Genomic DNA, 25,579 nt, shown 5'->3' with positions numbered 1-25,579 from the left:
ATTTAAAACCAGTCCAGCCAGCTAAAAATTAACAATCTGCAAACAATGTTAATGTCCTCATCCTCCCCCCCCTCCAGACTTCTATGTAATTAGCTAAAGCAAATTCACCAAGGGAAATCTGACTTCCCAAGTGCTACTTCACAGCTGATCCCTTTGCATTCCCCCCCTCTCCGTGTAGCTGAACCCTCACTCTCAAAACAGACTGACTCTCATTTGCCTCACTGCCAAAACATTCCAATTGTACCAATCAGTCAACAGTCAGTTCTGCATTCAAGTTTCTATCATCCAGCTACCGGTCATAATAGTTCTCAGGCTATGCATGTATATAGTAATTCAGGCATTCACACTCATTAGCAGTACAATTTACAATATTTGTGCATGACTGTCTAGCATGGGCAGAATCACCACACCAAGTCAGCAGAAGCTGGTTTCCTGAGATTTCAGGGCCAAAAACCTAAGAGCAGTGATTGGGCCCTTATGGTGTCCAAGAGGCAAGAAGGGTTGGAAGAGAAGAGTTATTTTTAACAGGCTATGTGCTGCTATCAGGGCTAGTGCAACAAGAAGTATTAGGAATTGTGATGCAGGTGCTCCATTCCTTGCCCTGACCTGGATAGCGTAGTGGCCCTTATGATAACATGATAAAAAGCCTGGATAGAGAGAGGAGTCCTTTAGAGCAGTGGTCCCCAACCTTGGGCCTCCAGGTGTTCTTGGACTACAACTCCCAGAAGCCTTCACCACCACATCTGCTGGCCAGGATTTCTGGGAGTTGAAGTCCAAGAACATCTGGAGGCCCAAGGTTGGGGACCACTGCTTTAGAGCAACATACAAACAAACACTTTCACACTGAGCCAGGGAGTCCTGATGCCAGCTGGGAGTGAATGGAGATAGAAGCCATTTTACACACACAAACACACCAAAGGTTTTCCTCCTCTAGCCTTGCTCACTCTGAAGATTTGTCTTTTCATGTGGGCAATTGGAAGAAATATAGCAGTGGTCTGGAACCGCAGCTGGTGCCCTAAGCCCTGGCACTGCCATGTGTGAGGTGATAGCTAAAACAGAATTGAAACCACAGTCAACTTCATGAAAATTTTTGACCTTTGATGCAAGAAATATGTTCAAGCTACGTATGTCCGTTTGGTTATGGATCATTGCCCTGGACAATTACACTAGTTGGTAGGCACGAGTCATCAGTTACTGGAAGAAACTCTTTCTCACATTTTTCACAGAGTAGATTTTCTATATGCTTGTTTAACACTGTTTGTAAGTTATCTTTAATCATCCCTAATGAATTCATTGACCATATAAACCAATGTTTGATTCAGTCTGTAGTCTATGCCTTGACTTACTTAGCTGAGTTATCTGCTCCGTCTGTAGTCTATGTGATGCTGCAGTGTCTGCATGGAGCCTGATTTCACATGTGGATGACATTGCTTGATTGTAGGAAATTCGTAACTCCATGCAACAGCTGCATGCTGGAGGTCAGGAGTGGGGAAACTCTGGCCATGTGGCTGACTCCAGCCCTTTGGGGGTTCCTCAGGTGCATCTTTCCCCCATGAGATCATTGTTTGGGGGATTCCCAGCTTTTGTACAGTTTTCCCCCATTCCAAATGACTAAAGTATATCTCTGAAGGTTTGGCAAGAGCTTGAAGCTAAAATAGGCTGACATTTTTTGCCCCACCCAACCTCCTTATTATTAAGAACTAGTTGGTAGATAGATATAAAGTGATCCTCTGAAAAATGAGAAGAGCTGTACCTATTCAATGTTGTTTGGTGAAAATGCCTGAAAATGCTCTTTAGTTGATTCCTGAGAAGAACTTCTCAAAATTCAAAATCTAAGGATAACTTAGACATAATAGTTGAAATCCTGTTGCACAGCTAAACAAACCGTACAACTTTTGGAAGTGCATTACTGTAGGTCAAGAAGTGTCTGTACACACTATCTGTTGCATATCCAGTACTGTGACTGAGTAGTGTGACTCAGTGTCCAACAATTACATCTACAGCGATGTCTTAACTTGTAGCAATTTATGTCCAAAAGTTGTACTGTTTACATAACTATGCAACAGGATTTCAGCCAATGAATTTTAGATTACAATAATTTTGATATAGCAGAAGGCAGAACTACATTATCAACGTTACGGCCAAGTCAGAGCAGCCCATACTAACCATTTAGCCACACTGCCCTAATTTCCCTGATGTGGGTCAATTTCAGACCCACATATACTAATGGTTGGAGTAAATCTTCCTGCCTAATACCCTCTCACAGTATGCCAGGGAGTTACCAAAAATTCAAAGGTTTAAGCATTTAAGCCTGCACATCAAGACTGATAGGTAGAAATACCAAATTATGCACAAAATATAAGGAATCCAGTAGGTGGTCAAGGTAGGGCCTTGTTTGGCACCAGACAACTCTCTTTTCTCTAAATAACCAAACTGCTGTAAAATTTTATTATTTTATTGACAATGTTGTTAAAAGAAGTAAAAAAGAATTAAGTTCCAAAAATGGTTTCAAAAATCGAAAAGCAATAAAAAAGGTATGGAGCATATAAACATTCAAAAGATACTGAGGCAAAGGTAATTTCAGAACAGTCCTACAGAAAATTAACTATTCCGAGCTATTACAATCAGCAGAATTTCAGCATGGTTCCAGAATGTAAAGAGTACAAAGCAAGTAACAAAGCAGCAAGTGAGCATAGCATTCTCCTAAAAGAGATTAGGCTAAACTAGGCAAATTCTTGTTCCATTTTTATACCTATCATCCCACTTTCCAGACCTTTCAAGAGAATGCAGCAATCAGGCCTCGAATCACCCCAAACGTTCTCTAAAAAAGTAACTTCTCCAAAGTAACATCACTTTCTCCCCCTCCTTCTCTTCAGCTGAAACTACAGTAGTTCTGCTAATTAGCTCATACCAGTCCCGAGTTTGTAGCCTTGAAAATTCCTTCTCATGCAAACAAGAACATAGATGGCAGAACCTTACAATTAACTGGCAATTTGTCCCCACTCTTTTGGCCAGTTCATCCCAGGAACAAGCTAAAACTAGACTCTATTTCAAAGGGCAACTAAAGCCACCATCCCCCTATTTCCCTGTCTCTTGACAATGATAATGATAGCGAGGATGATAGTGATGATTATGACCATTTCAAATCTAAAATAAAGTGTGGAGATCATTGTCATGGGGATATACCAAATGGTACTATCAATCAAAGCTGTGGGATCTGAAGCAAAGTTACCAACTTGATCAACAAACAAAAAATGACCCAATCTGCTGCTCTTTTGTACTTTATAGCAGTTGATTTTTCAGGAAGCAATAGATGGAATTATTTCACAGCATGCGAGTAATAAAAAGATCCTTGCTTTCCTTCAAGATCTGCAACCCAAGATCTTGCCATGATGTCAGAAACTGGTTGAATTGCCTACAACTTAAATTGCAATACAAAGGGAGATCTTTCAATCCTTTCTGTCCAACATTGAAATATCACTGGCTTTTAATCAATGGTTGAAAATGTGTAAGGAGGTATGTGAGAGTGTGGAGACACACCTGTCACACCACAGAAGCACCACATGTTAATCTCAAGGTCTTGGCACAGCACAGACAACAGTACAATTAATTTTATAAGGTTGTATAACCCTTATCTGTCTGTTGCAGGCCAAGCCCACATTGTAAAATGAAAACAGAGCATGCTTTGTGCCATGGAATGTGGAAAATAAATCATGTGAAGAAAAGAAGCATGCATTGTATTTAACATTTTCTTGTCCCTGTTGTTTGGCAGAAAACTGGGTGGAGGCAAAACTGATACAACAACACCCAGAGCACTAAATTTTGTGGAATTTCACACCAGTTTCTAACTAGGCTTCTCTATTTATAAAGACTGAATGATAGGCAGAACTCAAATTAAAGCACCCCTCATCTCTTGCTGGAGTAGGAAAAGCTCCACATTCTGCATTTCTGCCTGCTTCAGTTTTTCGGGGAACGACCTGACTCCGAAAGCTTCACTGAGGCACAGCTCACATTGACAGAAAATGAAGACATAATTTTTCTAGACAAAGGTATTGAGGCTAGGGTGAATATATCTTATACATAGACATACTGGAAGAGTGTGTTTATGTTTACAGTCAACCCTCGACTTACGAATGTCCCTAGATATGAACTTTTCGATTTACGAATGGCTGTGTTGGCAAAATTTGGCATCGACTTGCGAACGGAGCTCAACCTACGAACGAGGTCGAGGCTCCGTTCGCAAGTCAATGCCATTTTTTGCAAATGGAGCCATTCGTAAATGGCTCCCTGCAAAAAGGCAGGGAGAAAGGGCTGGAAATTCTTTTCTTGCTGCCTTTTTGGGTTTGGAGGTCTCAAACGGCTTCCTCTGATGTCGGGGGGGGGGGAAGCCCTGCCGATCATGGCAGCAGGGACTCCCAGGGAGGTCTCCCATGGTGGCGGGCAGGCCCTGGGAGACCTCCTTTGGGGTCCCCACCACCGCTATCGGCACCTTTCCCCCTGCGTTTTTGCCTTTTGAAATGCTGGAATGGATTAATTCCGTTCCCATGCATTTCAATTGGAAATGGTACTTCGACTTACGAACTTTTCAACGTACGAACGTCGTTCCAAAACGGATTAAGTTCGTAAGTTGAGGTACCACTGTATATTTGCGATTACTGGCCCTGTAAAAAGGTGATGGAGTTCAGGATTTTAGCATGTCCAGATCTGGTCCTACATCTATCCTACGTGTGTTTGTCTAGTACCAACTGAATGTTAAAGTTATCTGTGTTCAACGCCATCAACACGTTTTGTGGCTGCAAATTTAAAGGCAGCAGCCCATCTTTTTCCATCTTCTGTTTCATGACATCTTTTGTCTGAAGTGTTCTCTGTACATGGACCACACCCCATGTATGTGATGTTCTCTGGCATGGCCACAGCCAGGGATGGGTTGGTGATTGGTTCCTGGATTCCACATGGAGTGAGTCCTGCTGGGCCCATACAAGGACTTTTTGCCTATCAGGAAACTGTTGTGTATACACGCCTTTGCAGCTTTCCCCATTGGACAAGAGGCACACACAAGTGAGTACCCCTGGTTGGCAATTTGATAATGTGAGTTTGCTACAGCTCAGACTGAGGTCACATTTTGATTGACTGGGAAGCACTGAAGTCTATGGCTGCTGTGGTTTCTTGGTGGTATTTGACTGTTCATGTGATACCAGCCTCCTTCTGCTGCAGTCAAGGTCTCTTTTCAGATGGTGGTTGCTGCAGAAACGTATGAGTGCAGAGGTGGCTCAAAGACCTCTTCCATGAGTGCACAAGGTCAAACAATATGCTTAGGAGGTGCACACAGTAAAAATTTGTCCTATATTTTCCTCTACTGTGAGTCTTACATTTGTTTTATAACTGGTCACTGGGAAGTAAACACAGGCTTAATTTGCAACTCTAGTTGCTGAGTTACACATTGAACAGCCTTGAACTCTCATGAATAAGGAATAAATATAAATCAGAGAAATCATCATCATAACCTCCCAAGGAAATCTTTTTTGAGCAGGAAAAACTAAGTTTAATCAGAAAAAAATACATGTCTACTTAATGTTTAGCTTGACCCCCAGCATGTTTAATTGTGCATTTCACTATTGATCTATTCTACTTCCTTTCCTGTAAATTTACAGGTAGGTGCCCTCCAGGTAAACATTCCTGCAAGTTTTGGTAATACTGCATTATGGTTCTGACACAAAACATTCCAACTTCTCATCATTAAACCTAGAGGAAAACTTTCCATTCTTCATCCCAAGTTTTCCAGGCAAACTGCCAATATTGATTAGCAGAATTTATATTTATTAGGCAGTTTATTGTTGAAAAATTATGCCAGTGAAATTAATAAATGGTGCAATAATCTATAAAATCTAACATTTATTTTTCAACTGTTCTAGTTAAAGTACTTCTGATGATTTTAGGAAATACGTGTAATTTTCCTCTTAATCTTTAATCTTCCCAGTCAACGCAGCAATTGAAAGGTAAAGAGACAGAATTATTTTCTAAGGGGATATTTATTACTTACTGTGTAAGCCAATAAGCTGTGGACTGAAGTCCTTTACTTATCTACAGAGTAAGTACAGCAGGGAACATGCTGTGCTCAGCTTGGTCACATTGTTTTATCTACACATGAGTAGGCTAGTCCAGTTTTTAATTAATCATATCTATCTCCATGTGTGCCCTAGAATAAAAAGGCATCTTCTGGGCTATTCACCATCCCACTAGGGTCGCCCTTTTGCAAAAGAAAAGAAAAGCAAAACAAACAAAACCAACCACATCATCTTACTGCACCTAGAAAATAAGCTCCTCCATATGACCTCTGTAGTGGAGATGTTCAAGAACTGTTCCCTACAATTAATGGCAGCAGGGGATTCCAATTTCAGAGGTACTGTGAACCCACTTCAGGTTTTAGTCTGCCCTCTACAGGAGCTATCCAACTTTATGAATCCTATAGGGATGTAAGTGCTCTTTCCCCCAGACAGAATCTTGGGAGATGCAGTCCCCAAATGGTAGTTTAAACAGGTGCTCTTCTCACCTTCATGTGGACTTCTAATGCCATTATATTGGCCTTGCAAAAAGGAAGAAACTGCTCCTGGTGGTACCTAGGAGTGGCAATACTGTAGTTCATGGAAGTCTCAGGCTATCATGCCTACTAGGCTCTATATAAGAAATCTCTCAAAGAACTATACATCTCACGATCCCTTAAGACTGCCATAAATCCTTGCCATTCTGAGACACCACCAGTAGATTCTTTCCTCTTGAAAGGCCAATCTAATGGCGACAGAGATTCCAAATAGGTTCAGCACCTTGGACAATTCTTGTAAAGTTTAGACTAAAACTTGGAGTGGATTCACAGCCCTTCTGAAACTGGAACTGTCAGATACTGCTGTCCATATCCTCAATAATTGGATGCACCAGCACAAAGTTTGTGAATTAGCTACTCAGGCTACAAGATGTTCCCACACTAGATGGAAATGTGGAAGGCAACATGACCCAAAAACATCCATGAGTGCAGAAACACCACAGTGCAGTCATTTAAAGAGGTACAAGGAGAAAAGGGCCAGTGGCTCACAACTTTTGGCTCTTCATGTGTTTTGGACTTCAGTGCTCATAATTCTTGCCCTTTAGCCAAGCTGACTGGGGCTTCTTGAAGTTGACATCCATAGCATCTGGGAGGCCAAAGTTTCAGGACCACTATTCTAGCCCACCCTCCAGGGGTATACAAAAATCTTTGGAAACTGATCCTAATCTGGTGAACATGCCTGGGCTGGATACTATTTCTCTCCATTTTAGGAGACACGTATTTGTATAACTAATTCCAAGTCTGGGTCTGTGCAGGAGAGAACCAATGTGCAACCCAGCCAGATTCACCAGATGAAGATGGCCAATTTCTAAAGATGCACGTCCATAGGTGGAAATAATTTAAATAAAAATTATGAAAACAATGAACCAGTTGGTTCTGAGAACCCAAATGGGGTTACTATCACTGTCATAGCCACAGAACCATGAATCAGCTTCCATTTCAGATTTCATGTTTTATGGCTGTTTGTGTGCTTCTGAGAAGAAAGTCTTTGGCTTTGAGACAGACAGCTGCTTAGCGCTAAACTTTCTAGCACAGTCCAGTGATGGACGCCCATTGATGGTTGCTCTATGCCAGAAGGGGGCAACTGGTGCCTCCCAGGCTCCTCCTGAGAAATATTTGATTTGGAGGGGGAGGGAAAGGCAGATAACTGTTACACATGCCTCAGGGGCAAGCAATTTGGTATTTAAAGCTTGCTTCAGGCATGAAATAGCCTTTTGTAGAAGCCAAAAGTAGCTCTAAAAAAGAAAATACTGTATTTCATACAGATATCTCTGTTTCGCTGTATCTCAACAAGTAACTGATGATACTTCTATGATCCTGCATTCAAAAGTGTTTTCAAGTAAGGTAAAGCAAAGCTGCTGATCTGGTCAGTTTGTCAGAAACAATTTTTAATTCAAGTCTTTACACTGGATTTGGAACACAAAAGATGCATGAACAGTTTTTCAAATTTCCTTTTCACAGTCCTGGAGAGCACAAAATGCTAATGCTCACAAGATTAGAATGCTGAATGCCAAGCAAGCACTTTGAGGCTACTTTTCTTCATTACAAACAGGACCAAACTCTTCATTACATAAACATGGGGCCCAGTGAGAAGTTTGGTATGCAAATCTGAGTTTTATATAAGTAAGCTTTCACACATGTAACTGTGTAATTATACTGTGGCAATGAGGGTTTTCTGACACTAAGACTGGAAATATTACAGTTATTTAACATGCTTCTTAAAAGCTTCCAATGGAAGTTACAGAAAGCCACCAAAGGAAAAAGAAGTTCAGTTTGGATAGACAAATTAATGTAAGTAAATGCAAAGTCAAATATTTGCCACTATCTCACATTACAGCTGAAGGTTTTAGAACCAAATATACTTTTAAATAACAAAATGCAATATTTTCCCTCATCCATGTGCAAAACAGAGACTATACTGTAACATAAAGCTAGACTATTTAAAGAATGTATGCATACAATTGCACTAAGACACACCAATAAACAATTTAAGATTAGAATTAATGTACAGAAAATTTGATTTGGTCTTTGCAAAATATAGACATTCTACTGTTTATAAAACCCAGAATCTTCACGTTATATCTGGCAGAATCACGCTCATAAAGCAAAAGAGAAATCACAGTATTATTTCATACTGCTGCAGATGCAATTCCCTTGCAAAAATTTTGTACAAAGTGATTCAGAATGCAAAGCATTAACACAAAGTAAGTGTACACTGGAGTGATTGGTAGAGCCAGCCTACCCATTTACTGGTGGAAAACCTTCCCCATTCTACTTGTTTGCTGTGTTAGCAAAATTTAACTCCCCCCAACCCCGACAGTCCACATCTCCTCAATTTGGCCAGGGTAAGTAGAGAGGACATTAAGGACATTAGCAAGTAGGAAAGAGGGAAGGACAGAATATTGGGTGTTTAATTCCAGTGTTTTGAGGCCTTTTAAGGTGATTCAGTTCAAACATGCATCTAGTGCACAGTTAAGACATTTGTGCTTGCCCCTGGCTCTAAGCAAAGGTCTCAACAGCTGGCAACTCACAGAAGACAGAATATGTATCCTGACCACCTGCCTACTGCATGGGTAGAATAACATTTTAATCCAGCTGCTGGACAAATACGAAAGCTGTCTTCCTGTGAAGTTTGTGGCAGGACACGGATATATTATCTTCCTGGACCTTTACTACAAAGACAAGCAGTAGGCTTGACATTTATCAAGCTGCAGCAGGAGTAGGATTGTCAAAAACCACCTCTGTATCACTCCCAGATTTAATTTCAGTGAAACAGTGATTGGAGGAAAAGGTTTCCAGGTATATTATTGGCCATATAAGCAGGGTAAGTGTGCCTTCAAGAGCTCCCCATATTGTCAACAGTCTGATCACACCAACCATCATGTGGCTCTTGATCCTTCAGTTTCACTGGTAGCAACAGATTAAAGCTTGCCTGTGCAGGACAGGCAACCTCTCACTGAAAACCAGCCAAACTCAGGACCACTGTGTGGATCTGTGCCATATACTGTGGTGTGATCCTCCAGTGAAATATGTTCAGTTTATTGAGAGCAAAACAATAACTTTGAAAATTTTTTCAACGATACAACAAGGGAAAAGACAAAACAGTTGAGGGAGGTTGTGGATGAGAAGAAACCACGAAAGCATCTTCTACCCATGTGCTTGATGAAGTTAGGTTGCCTTCCTTTGCTCTTCCCGAGTAGTCACAAAATTAAGCAAGTCAATTGCTGTGACAACTCCAAACACCATTTGTCTTTTGCTGGATTTGCCATCACTGTGATCTAAAAGAGAGAAGAACACAACAAAATTAATGTATGGATCCAAATCCAAACCTGATCCATCTTCAAAATATTACTATATTTGCGTGCTATTCCCTCACTCTTCCTCCAGTGACCATCTTACCATATGTCCCCAGCTTGGTCAAAGAAATATGCCTTCAACTTTTCCTCTCAGGGAAACACTGACCCCACAGTGTTTACAAGATCCTATCTTCGGTATCACCAAAGTACAAGGTGTACACGTGGCTTCTAGTCTCTCAGACCCTGCTCAACTATGCACTTTTTCAAAAGTAGCTTTTAAGATTGTTTTAAATCTGATTTTGAAGAATGTTTCTTTTCATCTAATGTACATCCCATTTGGAGCCTTGATATGTGGAAAAGCAGTAAACACCTACGATAAATATATACATAAATGATCTGAAAATCACATTTACAAGAGTTTTCCCTGGTACAACTGAGGTCTAGGACTCAAGTTATAGTTCTATAGTGAAGTTCTTGTTTGAAAGACAGAAGTCTTATTCAAGTGTTATGCCAGAAAACATAAAGGGCTAAATGGATGGAACTCTTGCACCTAATATCCTCATTCCACCTGAAAATAATTTTTGTTCAGTGCGAAGATCTGCAGAGCCATTTCAAAAGAGCATCTGACTGAAACACTTAAAGATAAGGTAGGGTCCCAGAAGCACTGTATACAGCTGAAGATGATTATAAGTGCAGACTGCACTTAAAACACAAAGGTTGGCCTCATTTCCAAGTAGGGTGGGGAGATGGGGGAGGGGTTGTACATGTGCTCCCCATACCCGTGTGGATTTCAGCTGTTTCAAGATAATATCTGAATATAGTTATAGAGCATGATGTGTTGCCCTATGAGACACAGCTCTTAGGAATTACCAGTCCCATGGTGTCTTGGCTCATTTGGGCATTTTCTGTGCACTTAGAGAAGTCAAGAATCTGGTTTCAGATATGACAAGCTCAAGCAAGAAGAGATGCTGACCTCATGAAGAGCAGGAGAGCTGCACTGCTAATAATATATTAATTACATTTCATATAGTGCTCTTTCCCATTCATACTATTATTAAGAAATAACCCTGAAATACAGAAGGTGGACATAATCAAGTATAGCACTGACCATGCTGCTATTTTACCACAAGTTGTCTTGAGTGGATTTGGTGGGAAAGCAGTTGACACATTAATAATGTGATCCACTCAAAACATGCTAGTGAAGAGGTGGGAAGTTGTCCAGGGTCCTCTGGATGTTCTGTTACTTACATTGAATCTGTTCATGTACCACCAGCGCAAAGTGATCTATTTCCAAAATATGAGATAGCTTCCCCAAGTTGTCTTGCAGGTGAATCTGCAGAGAGCAAATAATCCATGTTTTAAAAGATAAAAAAGCAAGCTAATTTTGCAGCTATCCTCCCTCCCCATTTTTGTTCTGCTAATACCTTCCCAACCCAAATCATGCTGTCCCTGACACACACATATACTTAAAACACTTCCCAGACTGCACAGTAAGATAAATACCTAACAGAGTACCCCTTCTCCATTGTTTCCTATTCTGTACAACTGGCATTGCCTGTGTTAGACAACACAGCCTTTGCTTTTCTTTTTTCTTTTTGCTGGTGAGCTGCGTCGCAAAATAACCTTTGTTTAAGGTTACTGCTCCCATAAATTTTTTAACGAAATGAATTTTTTAGAGTCAACATCCTGTTCAAATTGCAGCTTGTCCCAGAATGACCATCTGGACATGTTGAATTTCTCGAGTTGTTGTCAGACATTTTAGTGAAACAGAGTCCCCTGTCTTTATTGGTTTGGAAATTTCCAAGAAGCAATTTCTATCATACTGGGAAGGTGGAGGTGAGGAGGAACGAGACACACACTGGAAGACACAATTACCTTCTTGAATTGCTTGTAGATGATTTTGCTGACTTGGTCTGATGGCTGCACTTTGCCAGCAAGCACTGAAGAAAGCATGTTGCCAAGGGTTACCATTCCTAGAATCACCCTGAAAAGAATGCCAAACCACACTAGGTCAAACACAATTTTCTACTGAACAAGCTTTTATGTTCTTTCCAGCATGGTGCTTTAAAACAAGCATTTTAAGTAATTCCTTTCAGTTTCATATTTACAATAAAAAAAGAATCCTTAGGGGCAAACAACCTACCACATGCTGCATAGCATAGGGAGCTCATGAACTAAAAGCAGAAGCACAACACCCTATGTTGGCAACATTTGGACAACATAGTATGCCTCCCGCTCCAGGAATGAGCTGCCAATGCTGCATGTAATAGCCTGTTTGTTTGTTTGCTTGTTTAAGAAAAGCTTCTTTAGATGGGAAATGTGGCTGGGGAGGGATGGGGTCCTCCACCCTTTTCTTACTTGCCATATGCTTACTCCAATTCTCTCTCCTAAAAAAATAGCACGAGCAAAAGAGAGCAGTATTATTATCGCCATCATCATTATGAGCGCAAGTGATGAGTAAGTCTTCATTTATAACACTGATTCTATAACTTAACCAACCAAGAGTCTTGCAGCTAATAAATTTTGTTTGCTTAAACTTTCGTGGTTTGCCGCTCACTAGCAGCTGATCAAGGCGGCTGCGACTACTTGAAAAGCTTTTAGGACAAGAATTTGCCATTCACTACTGCCTGAGCTGCTTCTGCCACTGTGGGGGATCATAAGGTCTAAAAATATAAAGCCTTTGAAACTAGCTGAAAGTTCAAGGACCAAATGTCTTTCTGTGATCTCTCTTTCCCACTGTTTCCCATTCTCTACAATTCAGGTTGTGTCTGTAAATGATGCAGCCTACCCTTAAATCGGAAGTGCTGTTGCAACAAATGATCAGAGAAGCACAAAATGAACTCTGTTTAACAAACCAGGATGAATTCTGAGCATGAACATCCTACCTGGATTGCAACTTGTTATCCTGTTAATAGGCCCACAACACTGTCCATCCTATCAGCCATTTTTTCCCTACTTGGCTGACTTCACAGCTAAGGTACAAGCTGAGCCGAGTTAATTCTTTTATGGGTAATTTCAAGATGATGATCATAACCCTCACAAGGTAATAAACCATGTCATAAGTTTAAAGGCAGATTTTAAAAGCTGCCACTCCACCCGCACCTTTACCTTTAACCTCAAGGAAGTGACATTCAAAAATCTTTCTTGAGGTGCTATAACAGACGGATTGAAAAGGAAAAAAAGGGTGCTGGGGGGGGAAGAGGAGAACATTTCATAGCAAGCCTGACCCCAAGTGTACCTATACTATTCATTACAAACTTCTGTTTAACAGCAGCATTAACTGCCCTGGCTCCATTTTATGGAATCCGGGGTTTTGCTGTTTTGTCAGGTATTTAGAACTCTCTGTTTGTGCTCAGGGGAGTGCACTAGAGCTCTTTAGCCGAGAATTCAAAATATCTGGCCAAACTACAAGCCCCAGAGCTCCACAGGATTAGCCCATGGCAGGTAATAGTGACTTCGTGACATCATATTGCTAAAAACTGTGCAATGTAGACAAACTCTTTCATTAGCAGCCTGGTGACTCATGCAATCCATTTCAAAGGGAGTGTTGTACCAGGAACACAATCTAGTGAAGGCGGCACAAGTCAAGATTCAAGTGAAGGGTCAGAACCCAGAACACGGTCCACCATTGTTCAGTTATGGATACCATCGCCCTGTCATTGTATTCATTTCTCTTAAAAGTAGATTTCCAGGCTCCAATCTTTGATTCAACAAATTGCATCAAGTAGAATGTAATTTAAAGGTGCAAGCAAGCAAATCATGCAGCACTGTGAAATGCAGTGATTTCCATTTAAGGAAACTAAAGGGTCAATCCGATAAGGATATTGCTCACTATTTGCTTCACTTTTGGTGTGGGTTGGTTCATCCTGTTTTCCTGAAACCATGTGTTTCAACTAAGAGCAATCTATCCCACTGCTTTTGCAAGCTGTTCCAGTCCTTTTCGGCACAGCACTACGGCCTGATTTGTTCCCAAACAGAGCCGTGTTCTCTTCAGTGATAAACCTGTGTTGTATGAAGTGGGTTGTGACAGTAGAAAGGATTGTAGAGAAACCCACTCCTCTATTTTCCTCTTTTCACAATTGTTTTAAAACATTCTCCTAAGTGACATCACTATTCTAGATACAAGGGAGCATCCATGCTAAGCTGACACATTGCTATAGCACTGTGCCACTTACTAAATTAAAAAAAAGGAAGTTGCTGTGGAATAACAGCTGTAACAACAGGTAGGGAAAGGGGAAGGGAAGGGTGTCAATCATCAAAAGGGGAAGAGATTGGAGCAATCTGAGCTGTCTGGATCCTTCTCCATGTGAATGGAAGGATCATTCAAGTATGATAAAATAGATTGCCCCCCAAATAAGAGCCTTTTAAGTGAGACCTGATCACTCCAGATTCTCCCATCTAGTTGTGCCCTAAATTAGAGGAAAGATCAGTGAGCGGTGTCTAGACGCATAAGATAATCCTCTTAAAACTCTTTATGTTTGGAGGAGGAGAAAAAGCCTTTAAGGCTGCACATACCCAGATTCATCAACAACTGGCACCTGATCAAATCCCTTCTCTCTGAGTATTTCAATGGTCTTTTCACAGGTAACACATGGTAGAACTGTCAGAGGAGCAGAGAGGCTTAATTCTTGAACTTTCAAGTGCCACCACCTACAGGAAAGAAATACTGTAAAATCACTCCCCACACCAGAATTTATAGCAAGCAATTCAAACACTGGGGATCAAGTTGTGTCTTAGTAAACATAAGCTTTCCCTGTAAAAATATATGGGGTCAATTACTGCATCTAAATACAGCCACATACCTTTGCCTCAAATTTAGAAAAAGCCATTTTAGTGTAGTATTCAAGCATTCAGCTAGTTCTTAAATTGGATGTACATTTTGCACATTGGCTGTGTTTGGCAAAGCTCAGAAATAATTCATTAACATTTATTCATTACCCCAATTAGTAAAAAAAATAATCAGAAAGTTTTAAATTTGTTTTTTTAATTGTTGAACACCAATGACAGTACACTTTTTGGAACAACAATAATACTTTTCATGTTATCTTGATTTGTTACTTTGGGGAAGTAATGGGGGTCTGGCCATTGTTGGCCACTTATAAATTCCTTTTTTATTTCAAAGAGGCAATGATTAATGATATTTATTAACAATTAATATAACAAATTGATTTTAACCATTTCACCTACCACTCACCTCTTCACAATAACATGTATTCACATGACAGCACTCATCTCATTTAAAGGTAACACAAGATTACTTCAAATACATGTATGGATCTAATTACCTGTGCCCAATTAGGCATCAATAGGTCTTGGATAAAAAATAGAAATATAATACGTCACTCAAAACAAACACATTTCATAATAAATACAATACATTAAGTATTTTCTTGGGGAGTATATGTTAATAATACAGTCTAACAATGATCATTGCAACCTTTTATGGTGTGATGCGTCTTGAATGAAAAATAGGGATTTATATTGCAACAGTGCATACAAGCAACAGCTAGACACCTAGTAAAAAAGGCTGTATTCTAGAAGAGTTAACCATCAGCCTTTTAGGAAGTCTTGCAGTGGCTTAAACACTAATTTTATTCTGATGTAAAATTTCAGACCAGAGTCCACTTTATCAGACACATGAAATGATAACCTTGGTTGACAGGCACATATGATTATATAGAATAAAAACGGCAAAGGCTAGAATTAGTAGAGCCAATCATGAAAAGCAAAAATGTACATCCTATGACAACTCTGTATGATGACTTTAACACAACCAATGTAGCACAATCATCCAGACTAGATGAAGGTATTAATGCTACTCACTCTTAGAAGGAATGGCTTCTTTGTTCATGTTAAGCTGCACATATAAAATGGACACAGATGGACATCTCATGCCCTTTTAGTATCTCTCTTTATACTTATGACTACATACAGATGCATATGCCTCACACCCACAACAAATCTTCTAGTCTCTTAAAAGCCATGAGCCTCTTTGTTTCTTTTGCAGCAATACATGAATATGGCTAACCCTTCTAGAAATCAAAATCATGACTCCGAGTTTAGCAGAGCTGGAATTAAATCCTAAGGATGGAAAAAAAAAACCCTACACCTAGACCTTCACACACAGTACAGAGTGAGGACTGACAGAGACCAAAGAGTTATGAGCTTAGATAAAACTCTGCTAAGTCAGACCCCCTTTATTGCCATTCAGTTGCTAATCAACTGTTTCCTCTCCTCTCATAATCAACAGAGCAAAATGAAGGCTGGAGGAAAAATAGATTATTTACAAAGAGGGGGCAAAAATGTGCCTGTTTATTTCTTTATTTATTTTTCTTGATAGATAATGCCAAAATGTGTTATCAGATGCTGGTTGCTTCATTAGCAGCTTAAGCAAAATCAGGGAATTTAAAACAAACATAACATTAAAAGATGTGAAAAACTAGCTCAAGATGTTTTACTGTCTGAGGTGAAGGACAAGATGGTGCCCATTCTGCAACTCCCTGCATTTGATGTACAGAGTCAAATGAGATAGATGGTTGAATTTTACTTCCAACACTGAGAACAGGATATATTCCCCCGGCATACTCAAGAGAAGGAGACTAGTTCAGGGGATGCAGGATAGCCTATATGCTCCAGCATTGCCCTTTACTGCCAACGGAATAGCTACAGACGGTCAGGAGGAATAGCCAGGGGCAACCACTGCATTTCACCCATCATCTGCTTCCTATGAACCTGCGTTACTTTGCCTAAAGGCAGGACTAGTCCTGAAGTTGTCTCATGACTGAGTATTTATGAGCGAGAAAGGAGGTGATCTGGGGGAGAGGGGAAGGGAGCTGGGGGAGGCAAAAGGAGATTTGAGGAACAGCAAGATTAATTCCCAGCATGCTCTCGTGCATAAACATGGACCAACTAAATGTAACTGTAAATAGTGTAAAAATGCTTGTAAAATATGGAGGATTTTTGGATAAATAAGTTCTTCAGAAGTGGGTTTGACTGTACCACAATATTCATCGTGATCTTACCAAGGTTTGTTAATGCTGCTGTCTTCTTCCGTCATGAACCCCTTCTGGGTCATCCATTTGTCACTCAAAAATTTTGACCTGGAAACCACCAAGAAGTCACAAGCACCAATTTAGGTTATGCCTGCCCTAAAGGTAAATAAGCTATAAAATGAGCATGTGGCATGAAATTTCATGACTCACAAGTATGATAAAAAAAATATCATTTTAAGCATGTGGCTCTCAGACAAGTTTGAAACATTTATATGGAGATATCAATAAAGTGGCAATCTTCATTTTATTATGTTCATATATTTGTATTCAAATGTGTGTGGTACCCTTCGGTAACTTACCCGCCACTCAAGGCAGATAACAACATTTAGGACAAACCATTAAATATGCAAGAGTTCCAAAAGAGAATGGAAAAGTAATAAAAACAGACAGTCGAAGCAGATAAAACAGAGGCTGCCAAAGGAGTTCTTAGAACCCCACAACATAGGTATGGCCACAGAGAAGGCTCCGATTCTCATCCCCATCCCGCCACAGTTGGGATGCAGAGAAGGATCACTGCCGGATCTTATGGCACAGGCAGGATGGTAAGGGAAGCACACCTCTTCCTGACTGCAAGTCCCAGAAACCTCCAGCTGCAGTCCAAAAGCCTAATTATTCCAAGGTCTGGGAAGGTGGCAGTTCTTAAAATATCCAGAACCTTAGCAAGAATTATTTTCAAAAACAACAGTCAAGAACCTTCCTCATAACAGAGCTCTCACGTTTAATACTTTAAAAATCCAAACAATGTAACTTCATTTTTATTACTATAATTTTAAAAACCTGTACAACATAATGTTTCATGTACAACCATTTTAATGCTGTAGTATAGTTCCATAGATATAAAATGAAACACTCCCTGTATTCCAGTGGATAAAAATTACTTTGTCTGCCATACGTTACAGAAGTGGTCATAAACATCCCATGGGGCTGCTATCAGTTTTGGAGGCCCACCACCAAGTCAGAGACCTAACCATGAGAGCAGGGATTGTCACCTCAGCATTATATGACAGGTAGGAAAGATAGAAATGCGGGTGACATTACTTACATGTAGTTCCTAACAGAGTCTGGAAGGATAACAACACAGCGCTGGCCTTCCTTCAGCACTTTGGCCGCTTTCACAGCAATAGACATGGCGCTGCCCGAGCTGCCCCCTGTCCAAGAAGAGTCAACACTCAAGCAACGGAAGACCAATGCTTCTAAAATCTAGATCAATAAGCTACATAGTCTTTCTAAGACTGCACATCCTGGGGAAGGTTATTATCCCTGCAATTGATTCACAGAGGTATTCTGTAATGCCTTGCAAAGCTTCTTGAAAACTCGTATTGTTCAATGGCACTATGTACAAGTATAGACAAAAGCAAGGCTCTTAAAACAGTACCTTTTGGGAGTGTTAATCCCAGAATACTCCAGCTGGCACAGCCAATTGCCACACTGATTGAAAGATTCTGGGAGCTGTAGTTCAAAAGTAACATTTCAAACCTCTGGACAGAAAATAAATAACAAGTTCCTTTTAATATGCCACCAGGTCAATTACAACTCATGATGGCCCATTCTAGGGTTGTCTAGGTATAAAGTACTCAAAAGTGGTTTGCCATTCCCTTCTTCTGGGGGTGTTCTGGAGCTGTGCAGATTGCTCAAGGCTACACAGGCTGACTTTTGTCCCAGGAAGCCCAATGGGAATTGAGCTCCTGATTTCTGATTCCACAGCCAACTGCTCTAAGCCTTCCTCAATCGGATCCTTTCCTTCCCAGGAGCATCTGACTGCTACTGTTTTCTTACATTAAGAATAAATACTAATAGTACATAGTACATAGTAATAGGTACATAGTAATAGGAACTTAAAACAGAGGAGTGCCAAAGCAAATACAGTGGTGCCTCGTTTAACGAGCGCTTCGTTTAACGACAAATCCGCATAGCGACAATTTTTTGTGATTGTTTTTGCGATCGCATTGCGATGTTTTAAATGGTAAAATATCACTGCGATGATCGGTAAGCTGTTTCGCTTACTGATTTTCGCATAGCGATGTTTTAGAACAGCTGATCGGCGGTTCCAAAATGGCTGCCAGGTAAATAAAATGGCTGCCCGCTGTGTTTTTGCCCAGATTCCTCGCTTACCGGGCAGTGAAAACGGTGGTCGTATGGAGGATTTTCGCAGTAAGGTAAGTTTTTTGCCCATAGGAACGCATTAAACGGGTTTTAATGCATTCCTATGGGCTTTTTTTCGCATAGCGATGAATCCATATAGCAATGATTTTTGCTGCACGGATTATCATCGCTATGCGGGGCACCACTGTATATAAAACAGCTAGGACAGCCACTTGCTAATTTTTTCTTGATGATCTTTCAAGGACACATTAACAGAAACATGCTGCTTGCTTTGAGCATAGAGCATGCCCAGACTAAAAGCTGTAGTTACCTCCCTTGGGTGGCTGCTGAAAGAGGCTCTTGGGAGCAGGATGCTGGGCTTGATTGCACTTTCTTTTAGGTCATAGATGGGCACTAACATCTCAGGATAGTACAATGGCCCCTCAAACCACCAAAAGAAAAAAGAAAAGAAAAAAGAAGTGGCAAGAAGTCCAGGCCCAATTACGAAAAATGAGCATTTTGGGATGTTAAATGGTGCAAGTGGAGCTGTGGCATTCAAATGGCAAATCACCAATCCTGAAGACTCCCAAGAGCTACAATCTGCCTTTTTTTGGGGGGGGGGAGGGTGAGATGTCACTGCAGGGCTGAGAGGTGCAAAAACAGCTGGGGGTGGAGGGAGACAGGTGGCCCCAGGGCTACAGATTAGCCCCTTCTCCACCCTTTTCTAGATTATGAACTTATTCTAAATTAAGAACTGATTCTGAGGCAGGCCCAGATTTCACTTTTGGCAACGTCCTTCCCTCACCCAAGCACTCTTCTAGCAAAAGCCTGCAATATATATTTTATACATTTCAGCCACAGGAAAGGCTTCAACACATAATGTGTATGTTGGATGGGAGCACCATACAAGTAGTCCACCAGTATGGCAGCAGGAAGCTGGAACTGACCTCAGAAGTAAACATTTTGCCATAATTCTTTCTCCACCATCACCGTCAAAATGACTGATCAGTTCTCCACTTCAGAAGTTGTACTCCAAACATATCTTCTGGATGGCACTTACCACAAAGCAACCCTTCCTCTCTGATTAACATGCGTGCAAAGGTAAATGATTCCTCATCATTACATTTATACCATTCATCTACCAACTAAAAAAAGAGAGAAGGAAACAGAAACAATATAGTACATTATACCCGACTTTCTACTCTGGTATTATATTCATACTGACAATGCCAATAAGTGGTGAACAGGAGGCAGAATCTTGGTGCACTATCGCACATTTCAGGGAAGATGTTCAAAATCAACTTGGTAGCTGACTAATGGTCTTCAGAAATGGTTTGTTGGTAACCCTTCATTACTAGGGGTTGAGACCTGGCAGAATGAGACTTTTATCTGCCTCAGTGACAATGGCACTTTGGCCTCAGCGTTGCTGAGAGTGCCTTGATGAAGCACTTGATCTATAAAGCATGATCTTGGCTCTGGGGCCAGTTTGACTCCTGGCCCCCAGCACTTGCCCGTCTCTGGCCTATAACAAGTCAACACACCCTCTACTCTATCAGCTCTGACAGACACCAGCTGCTATTGATGTCTTGACAGTATTCAGGGGACAAAAGAAAATGATAGGTGATTATAGGGGGATTTATGGCACCAGCGCTGCTAAGCCAAGCCATGAATGAACCATTCACCAGCTTGGTTGCAACTGTAGGGCAATGCCTTCCTTAGCAATTTGATTTCAAGTATTCCAGTAGTCATAAAAAGGGACCACCCAGGCAGTGATGCTCAGGAACATGAATAAAGTTTGTAGAGCAACACTGCCCCCCCACAAATTATGGTTTCTTCCCAGCAACTATTTGAAAAGGTTTCTCACACCCCTGAGAACTAGGGGTCCTCCAGCATGATGTATTTAAAGGGGAGAAGAACATATGCAAGACACAAATATGGATGGAAAGTGGAAATGAACTAGACTTACTGATCTGTCCAGAACTGTAGGGATAAAATCGTATCCAATCCCTTCAACTTCGTAGGTGCTCTTGTTTGTTGCATTCAGTTCTTCGGGCTCTGCCAGGATAGATCCTTCAGGGTCAACACCTATAATCTACAGAACAATTTAAGATTGCCATTTCAATACTAAAATGACACCTCAATATTGCATAACAGTTGTAAACAGAAGGAACAGAAAGAACATTTCCCCTTCCTTTGGGTTTTTTTGGAAATGCTCAAGTTAAAAGTTTATCAATGCATTTAATGCCTGTGGAAAAACTCCACTGCTCCTATGCCAAGTTCACTTGCTTTAGGAAAAGGCTGGAGGTCAAGGCATTTGGCATGGGTTTCATTCAGATCCTATCTCTCATTACAGGGTATGTATTTTGTGCCAATGAGCAGGGACCCCTAAGTGACATGAGGCATAGTATTACAGTATGTTACATACCTCTTGATGTGAAAGCCTGTTATTGCTCAAATAATTATGTAAGGAATAGAGTTCAGAACATAGAGCACAAAGGGAAAGAAGCCCAGAAACATTTTTTTAAAAACATATACATTTAGAATTCTATTGCTTGTGAGGATTAAATCAATATATATCAGGCAAAAATTCAACTCTAGCAGTGCCATCTGCACTGATTTTTAGAAGGGACTTGTGGGCAAGGTTTACTAATGTAATCCTAGAATTGAGGCACTACCTCTAAATAACTAAGAGTTTCATGCACTATGTAATCTGAAATAGGGAGGACTCTACAGTTTTTTTAAAATGTTATGAAGTTCCATAGTGATAAGCAGTGACCAAGATGCTCTAATTTCAGACTTACTTTGCATCCAGGACATTTCTCCTTTAGTTTGCGGGCAATGCCACTAATGGTGCCTCCTGTACCAGCACCAGCTACAACCATGTCTACATTACCTATCAAGCAAGGAAAAATAAAGATACAGTTGAAGTTTACAAGCATGCAGTACCCAAAATTCAAAATAAATGATAAGCATTTATTTTCGTCTAACACATGTCCGACACTGCTTACTTATCCACTGTTGGACAGCTCAGTGGTTTAGGCACTTGGCTGCAAAGCCAGAGGTTGGGAGTTTGAGTCCCCACTGGGCCTCCTTGACAGGGTTGGATTCAATGATCTATAGCAGAGGTGTCCAACCTTTCACCTTCCCTGGGCCACATTAGAAGATGAAAATTTGGTTTGGGCCACACATAAATTTGGTTTGGGCCGCATGGGGGGGCAGCCCTAGCCGTCCTCCGCAGCCCTGCTCCAAGCGCGCTTACCGGCAGCTGCGATCTCAGACAGCAGAGGCTGCCAGCTTCGACTCCAGCGGCTTTATGGGGCCGGGAGGGGGTCCACCTATTGACGGGGACGGCGCAATGCAGTCATACAGCCCCCCTCTCCCTCCCCTCCCGCTCCTTCCTTCCTTCCCTCTCCCCCCCCCCCGCGTTGTGACGTGCCCCAGCTGCATTCCGGCCGCAAGTGCCAGCAGTGTAACTTGAAATTTTGGAATTTCTTTAAAAATAAAAAATTGCTCTGGGCCGCATTATGAGCCAACCTGGGCCGCATGTGGCCCTTGGGCCGCAGGTTGGACAAGCCTGATCTATAGGGCCCCTCCCGGCTCTGCAGTTCCAACTGCATTATTATTAACACAAAACTAATATCAACACAGAACTAATATGAGGTAAATACTGTATGGAATATTTTATGCCAGTCATGATCATTCATATGATAAGACTGAAGGCTGCCATAACAGAAATAAATACAGTACATGTGCACCCATTTTCTTACAGCATGCTACAAATCCCATTCATCATAGGCCTCTAAAGGTTGCAATCTTCCACATATCCATGTTTTATGGGCACGGGGGAAATACTCTGCTCTCGTTATGTCTGTCTCTCAACGCTGGTTACCTCAAGCGTAGCAATTAGTGGTGCCTCGCATAACAATCGCTCCGTTTAGCGATGAAATCGCTTTGCGATGGACTTTTTGCCATCGCAAGAGCGATCGTTTTGCGATGGACTTTTTGCCATCGCAAGAGCGATCGTTTTGCGATGGCCCCTATGGGGAAAATTCGCTTTGTGATGATCGCGGGGGAGCACTCCCCCACGATCATCGCAAAGGCCCCGCTGGTCAGCTGTTCCAAAAAACGGGTTTTGCGCTGCTCGCGGGGAGCAGCTGATGGGCGGGCCTTTGGGCTGCTGGCATGGAAGCGCTTCTCCGGGAGCAGCCCAAAAGCCTGCCCGTCAGCTGTTCCAAAAGGCGAGCCTTTGGGCTGCTCCCAGAGAAGTGATTCACCGCGAGCAGCCCAAAGGCTCGCCTTTTGGAACAGCTGAGGGGTGAGCCTTTGGGGGGGAGCGGGGGCGCTCCTGATTGGCGCCTGCCTCGGAAGGAGGGAGGGAAGGAGGGGTGAAGGGCCTGGCCCCAATCCCCAGCCGCACTCCTGGGGCGGGCGCTGAGCCAGAGCGCTGCAAAAGAGGAGGCGCCCGCCTGGACCAGGATCAGAGCGGCAGAGGCTTGGGGGGCGGCACGCCAGAGACCTCCTCCTCGCCCCGTCTGCGCCCCGCCAAGGAGACTGGGTGTCCGGGGCTGGCTGGCTGGCGGTCAGGGGCGCGCCCCTTCCCGGCTGCCTGCCTCTGATCCCTCGTTGGCTGGAGACAGCTGCGCTCCCTCCCCCTCGCTCTCTCCCGGCCATGGAGACCGGCCGTCTGAGGCTGGCTGGCTGGCTAGCGGTGGGTGGCGCGCCCCTTCCTGGCTGCCTGCCTTCGAGCCCTCGCTGGCTGGAGACAGCCGCGCTCCCTCCCCTCGCTCTCACCCGGCCATGGAGACCAGGCTTCCGGGGCTGGCTGGCGGCGTTAGGCTGGCACGCCCCTTCTCTCCCCTCCTCCCCACCCCGGGCGGCTGCCTTCTTCCAGCTCGCTGCTCACTGGCCTTGTCCGGGTGTCTCCCGGGCTAGCTGGCGAGCGGTGGGTGGCCGGCGCGTCCCTTCCCTCCCCTCCTCCCCACCCCGGGCGGCTGCCTCCCTCCAAGCCCTCGCTCGCCGGCTTTAGCCGGGTGTCTCCCGGGCTAGCTGACTGGCTGGCGAGAGGTGGGTGGCTGGTGCGTCCCTTCCCACCCCCCTTCCCACCTGGGCGGCTGCCTTCCTCCGAGCCCTCGCTCACCAGAGAAAGACCCTCCGGCCCACCCGTCTGTGCCCCGGGACAGCCCTGGGAAGGAGGCCGGGCGTTGCCCGGGGCTGGCTGGCAGTGGAATTTCGCTTTGCTATGATCGGTTCCGATCATAGCAATGCTTTTATAACAGCTGACTGGCGGTTTCAAAATGGCCACCCGCTGTTTCTGGGACAGACTGCTCCCTTACCGAACAGCGAAAATGGCCGTGCTATGGAGAATCTTCGCTGAACGGTGAGTTTGAAGCTCATAGGAACACATTAATCATGTTTTAATGCGTTTCTATGGGCTTTTTTGCCCCGTATAGCGACGAATCCGTATAGCGACGATTTTTCCGGAACGGATTATCGTCGCTATGCGGGGCACCACTGTATACCCATTAGATGAGCTTCCAGTACTTTTTACATAAGCAAATAAAACAACATGCCAGCACTTTCTCCATTTTTGCAACCCTAGAAGCTTCTCTGGCTAAAACTCTCCCTTCCATGCTACTGTCAGAAGCACAGGAGCCCAACTGCCACCCATACTGCCTTTTGTTCAAAGGCCTCCTGTGCAATGTTTTATTTGAACTACAATATCAGACAACATAAAGCACATTCAGATATCCGCCATGCAGCAATACTACAAATTTAAATTAGCATTCTAAAAACCAGTTGCAGTCATGCACTCAAACCGGGTATAAGGATCACTTCTTGGTACAGGATAGGTACAAAACACAAGCTTTCTTTCAATCAGCATATAATAATTGTTATGCAAGAGCTCCCTCTGCTGACTCCAAGGTGACAAATTTTAAAAAGGAACCCCTGCACAGAGGCTGATCACAGAATTATTATTTCTTCAGTACATGAATGAAGCCTAGATTAGTTGCACATTGCAAGAAATACATGGCTGGCCCTCACCCACATCTGGTCCTTTACCTTATGTGGCATCTGGCAAAAAAATTTTTTTGAAGAAGACAGATGATGCAACACTACTGGCTTTCAAAGTTTTCCTACCACCCACTTCATTGGCTGCAGTTTGCAGTGAACTCAGTGATGGCACCACATCACATTAATTACATGTAAACATGGCCAGGAGAACATGAAAGGAGATGCCTTGTTCTGAGACCTTCAGGCAAGTTAAATAAAACAGTAACGAACACTGCCTGTGCACATATGAACAGAGAATGAGAAAACAAAGATAAGAGACCTAAATCCATTTCAAAGCCACAAAATTCCCTCGGTGATTCTTGATAGAGGACTGTTTCTTTGGATACATTCCTACATTATGAATGTTTTAGATACACCATATTTGAGTTCCTGTCCTGTAACTTCTGTCATGCAAGGCTGATGACACACCATCAGTCCTAGTGCTTTTTGAGAAATTAAAAAAAAATCCAATTTCTCAAGGCCACTGGAGGTCATGAGAC

The 25,579-nt window shown here is 42.5% G+C and overlaps 1 protein-coding gene across 2 annotated transcripts in view; it reads right to left on the bottom strand.

The window, feature by feature from the left end:
• Window positions 1-7,965: 7,965 nt before the first annotated feature.
• The window catches only part of LOC110074069 (cystathionine beta-synthase-like protein), a 41,136-nt gene continuing 23,522 nt past the window's right edge, over window positions 7,966-25,579 (bottom strand). For both annotated transcript variants that reach the window (XM_020783926.3, XM_020783925.3), the window contains exons 8-16: window positions 21,830-21,921; window positions 20,995-21,120; window positions 20,089-20,173; window positions 17,989-18,094; window positions 16,917-16,994; window positions 14,410-14,544; window positions 11,770-11,878; window positions 11,143-11,227; window positions 7,966-9,876 (exon numbers count right to left, since the gene is read on the bottom strand). In XM_020783926.3, coding sequence (XP_020639585.2) covers window positions 9,767-9,876; window positions 11,143-11,227; window positions 11,770-11,878; window positions 14,410-14,544; window positions 16,917-16,994; window positions 17,989-18,094; window positions 20,089-20,173; window positions 20,995-21,120; window positions 21,830-21,921 — 926 coding nt within the window. In that variant the 3' untranslated portion in view covers window positions 7,966-9,766. The remainder of the gene's footprint in view (window positions 9,877-11,142; window positions 11,228-11,769; window positions 11,879-14,409; window positions 14,545-16,916; window positions 16,995-17,988; window positions 18,095-20,088; window positions 20,174-20,994; window positions 21,121-21,829; window positions 21,922-25,579) is intronic.

This window comes from Pogona vitticeps, chromosome 3 (assembly GCF_051106095.1).
Source record: "Pogona vitticeps strain Pit_001003342236 chromosome 3, PviZW2.1, whole genome shotgun sequence".
Taxonomy (NCBI): Eukaryota; Metazoa; Chordata; class Lepidosauria; order Squamata; family Agamidae; genus Pogona; species Pogona vitticeps.
Note: the sequence above shows the minus strand (reverse complement) of the source record. Positions and strands in the feature narration are given on the sequence as shown.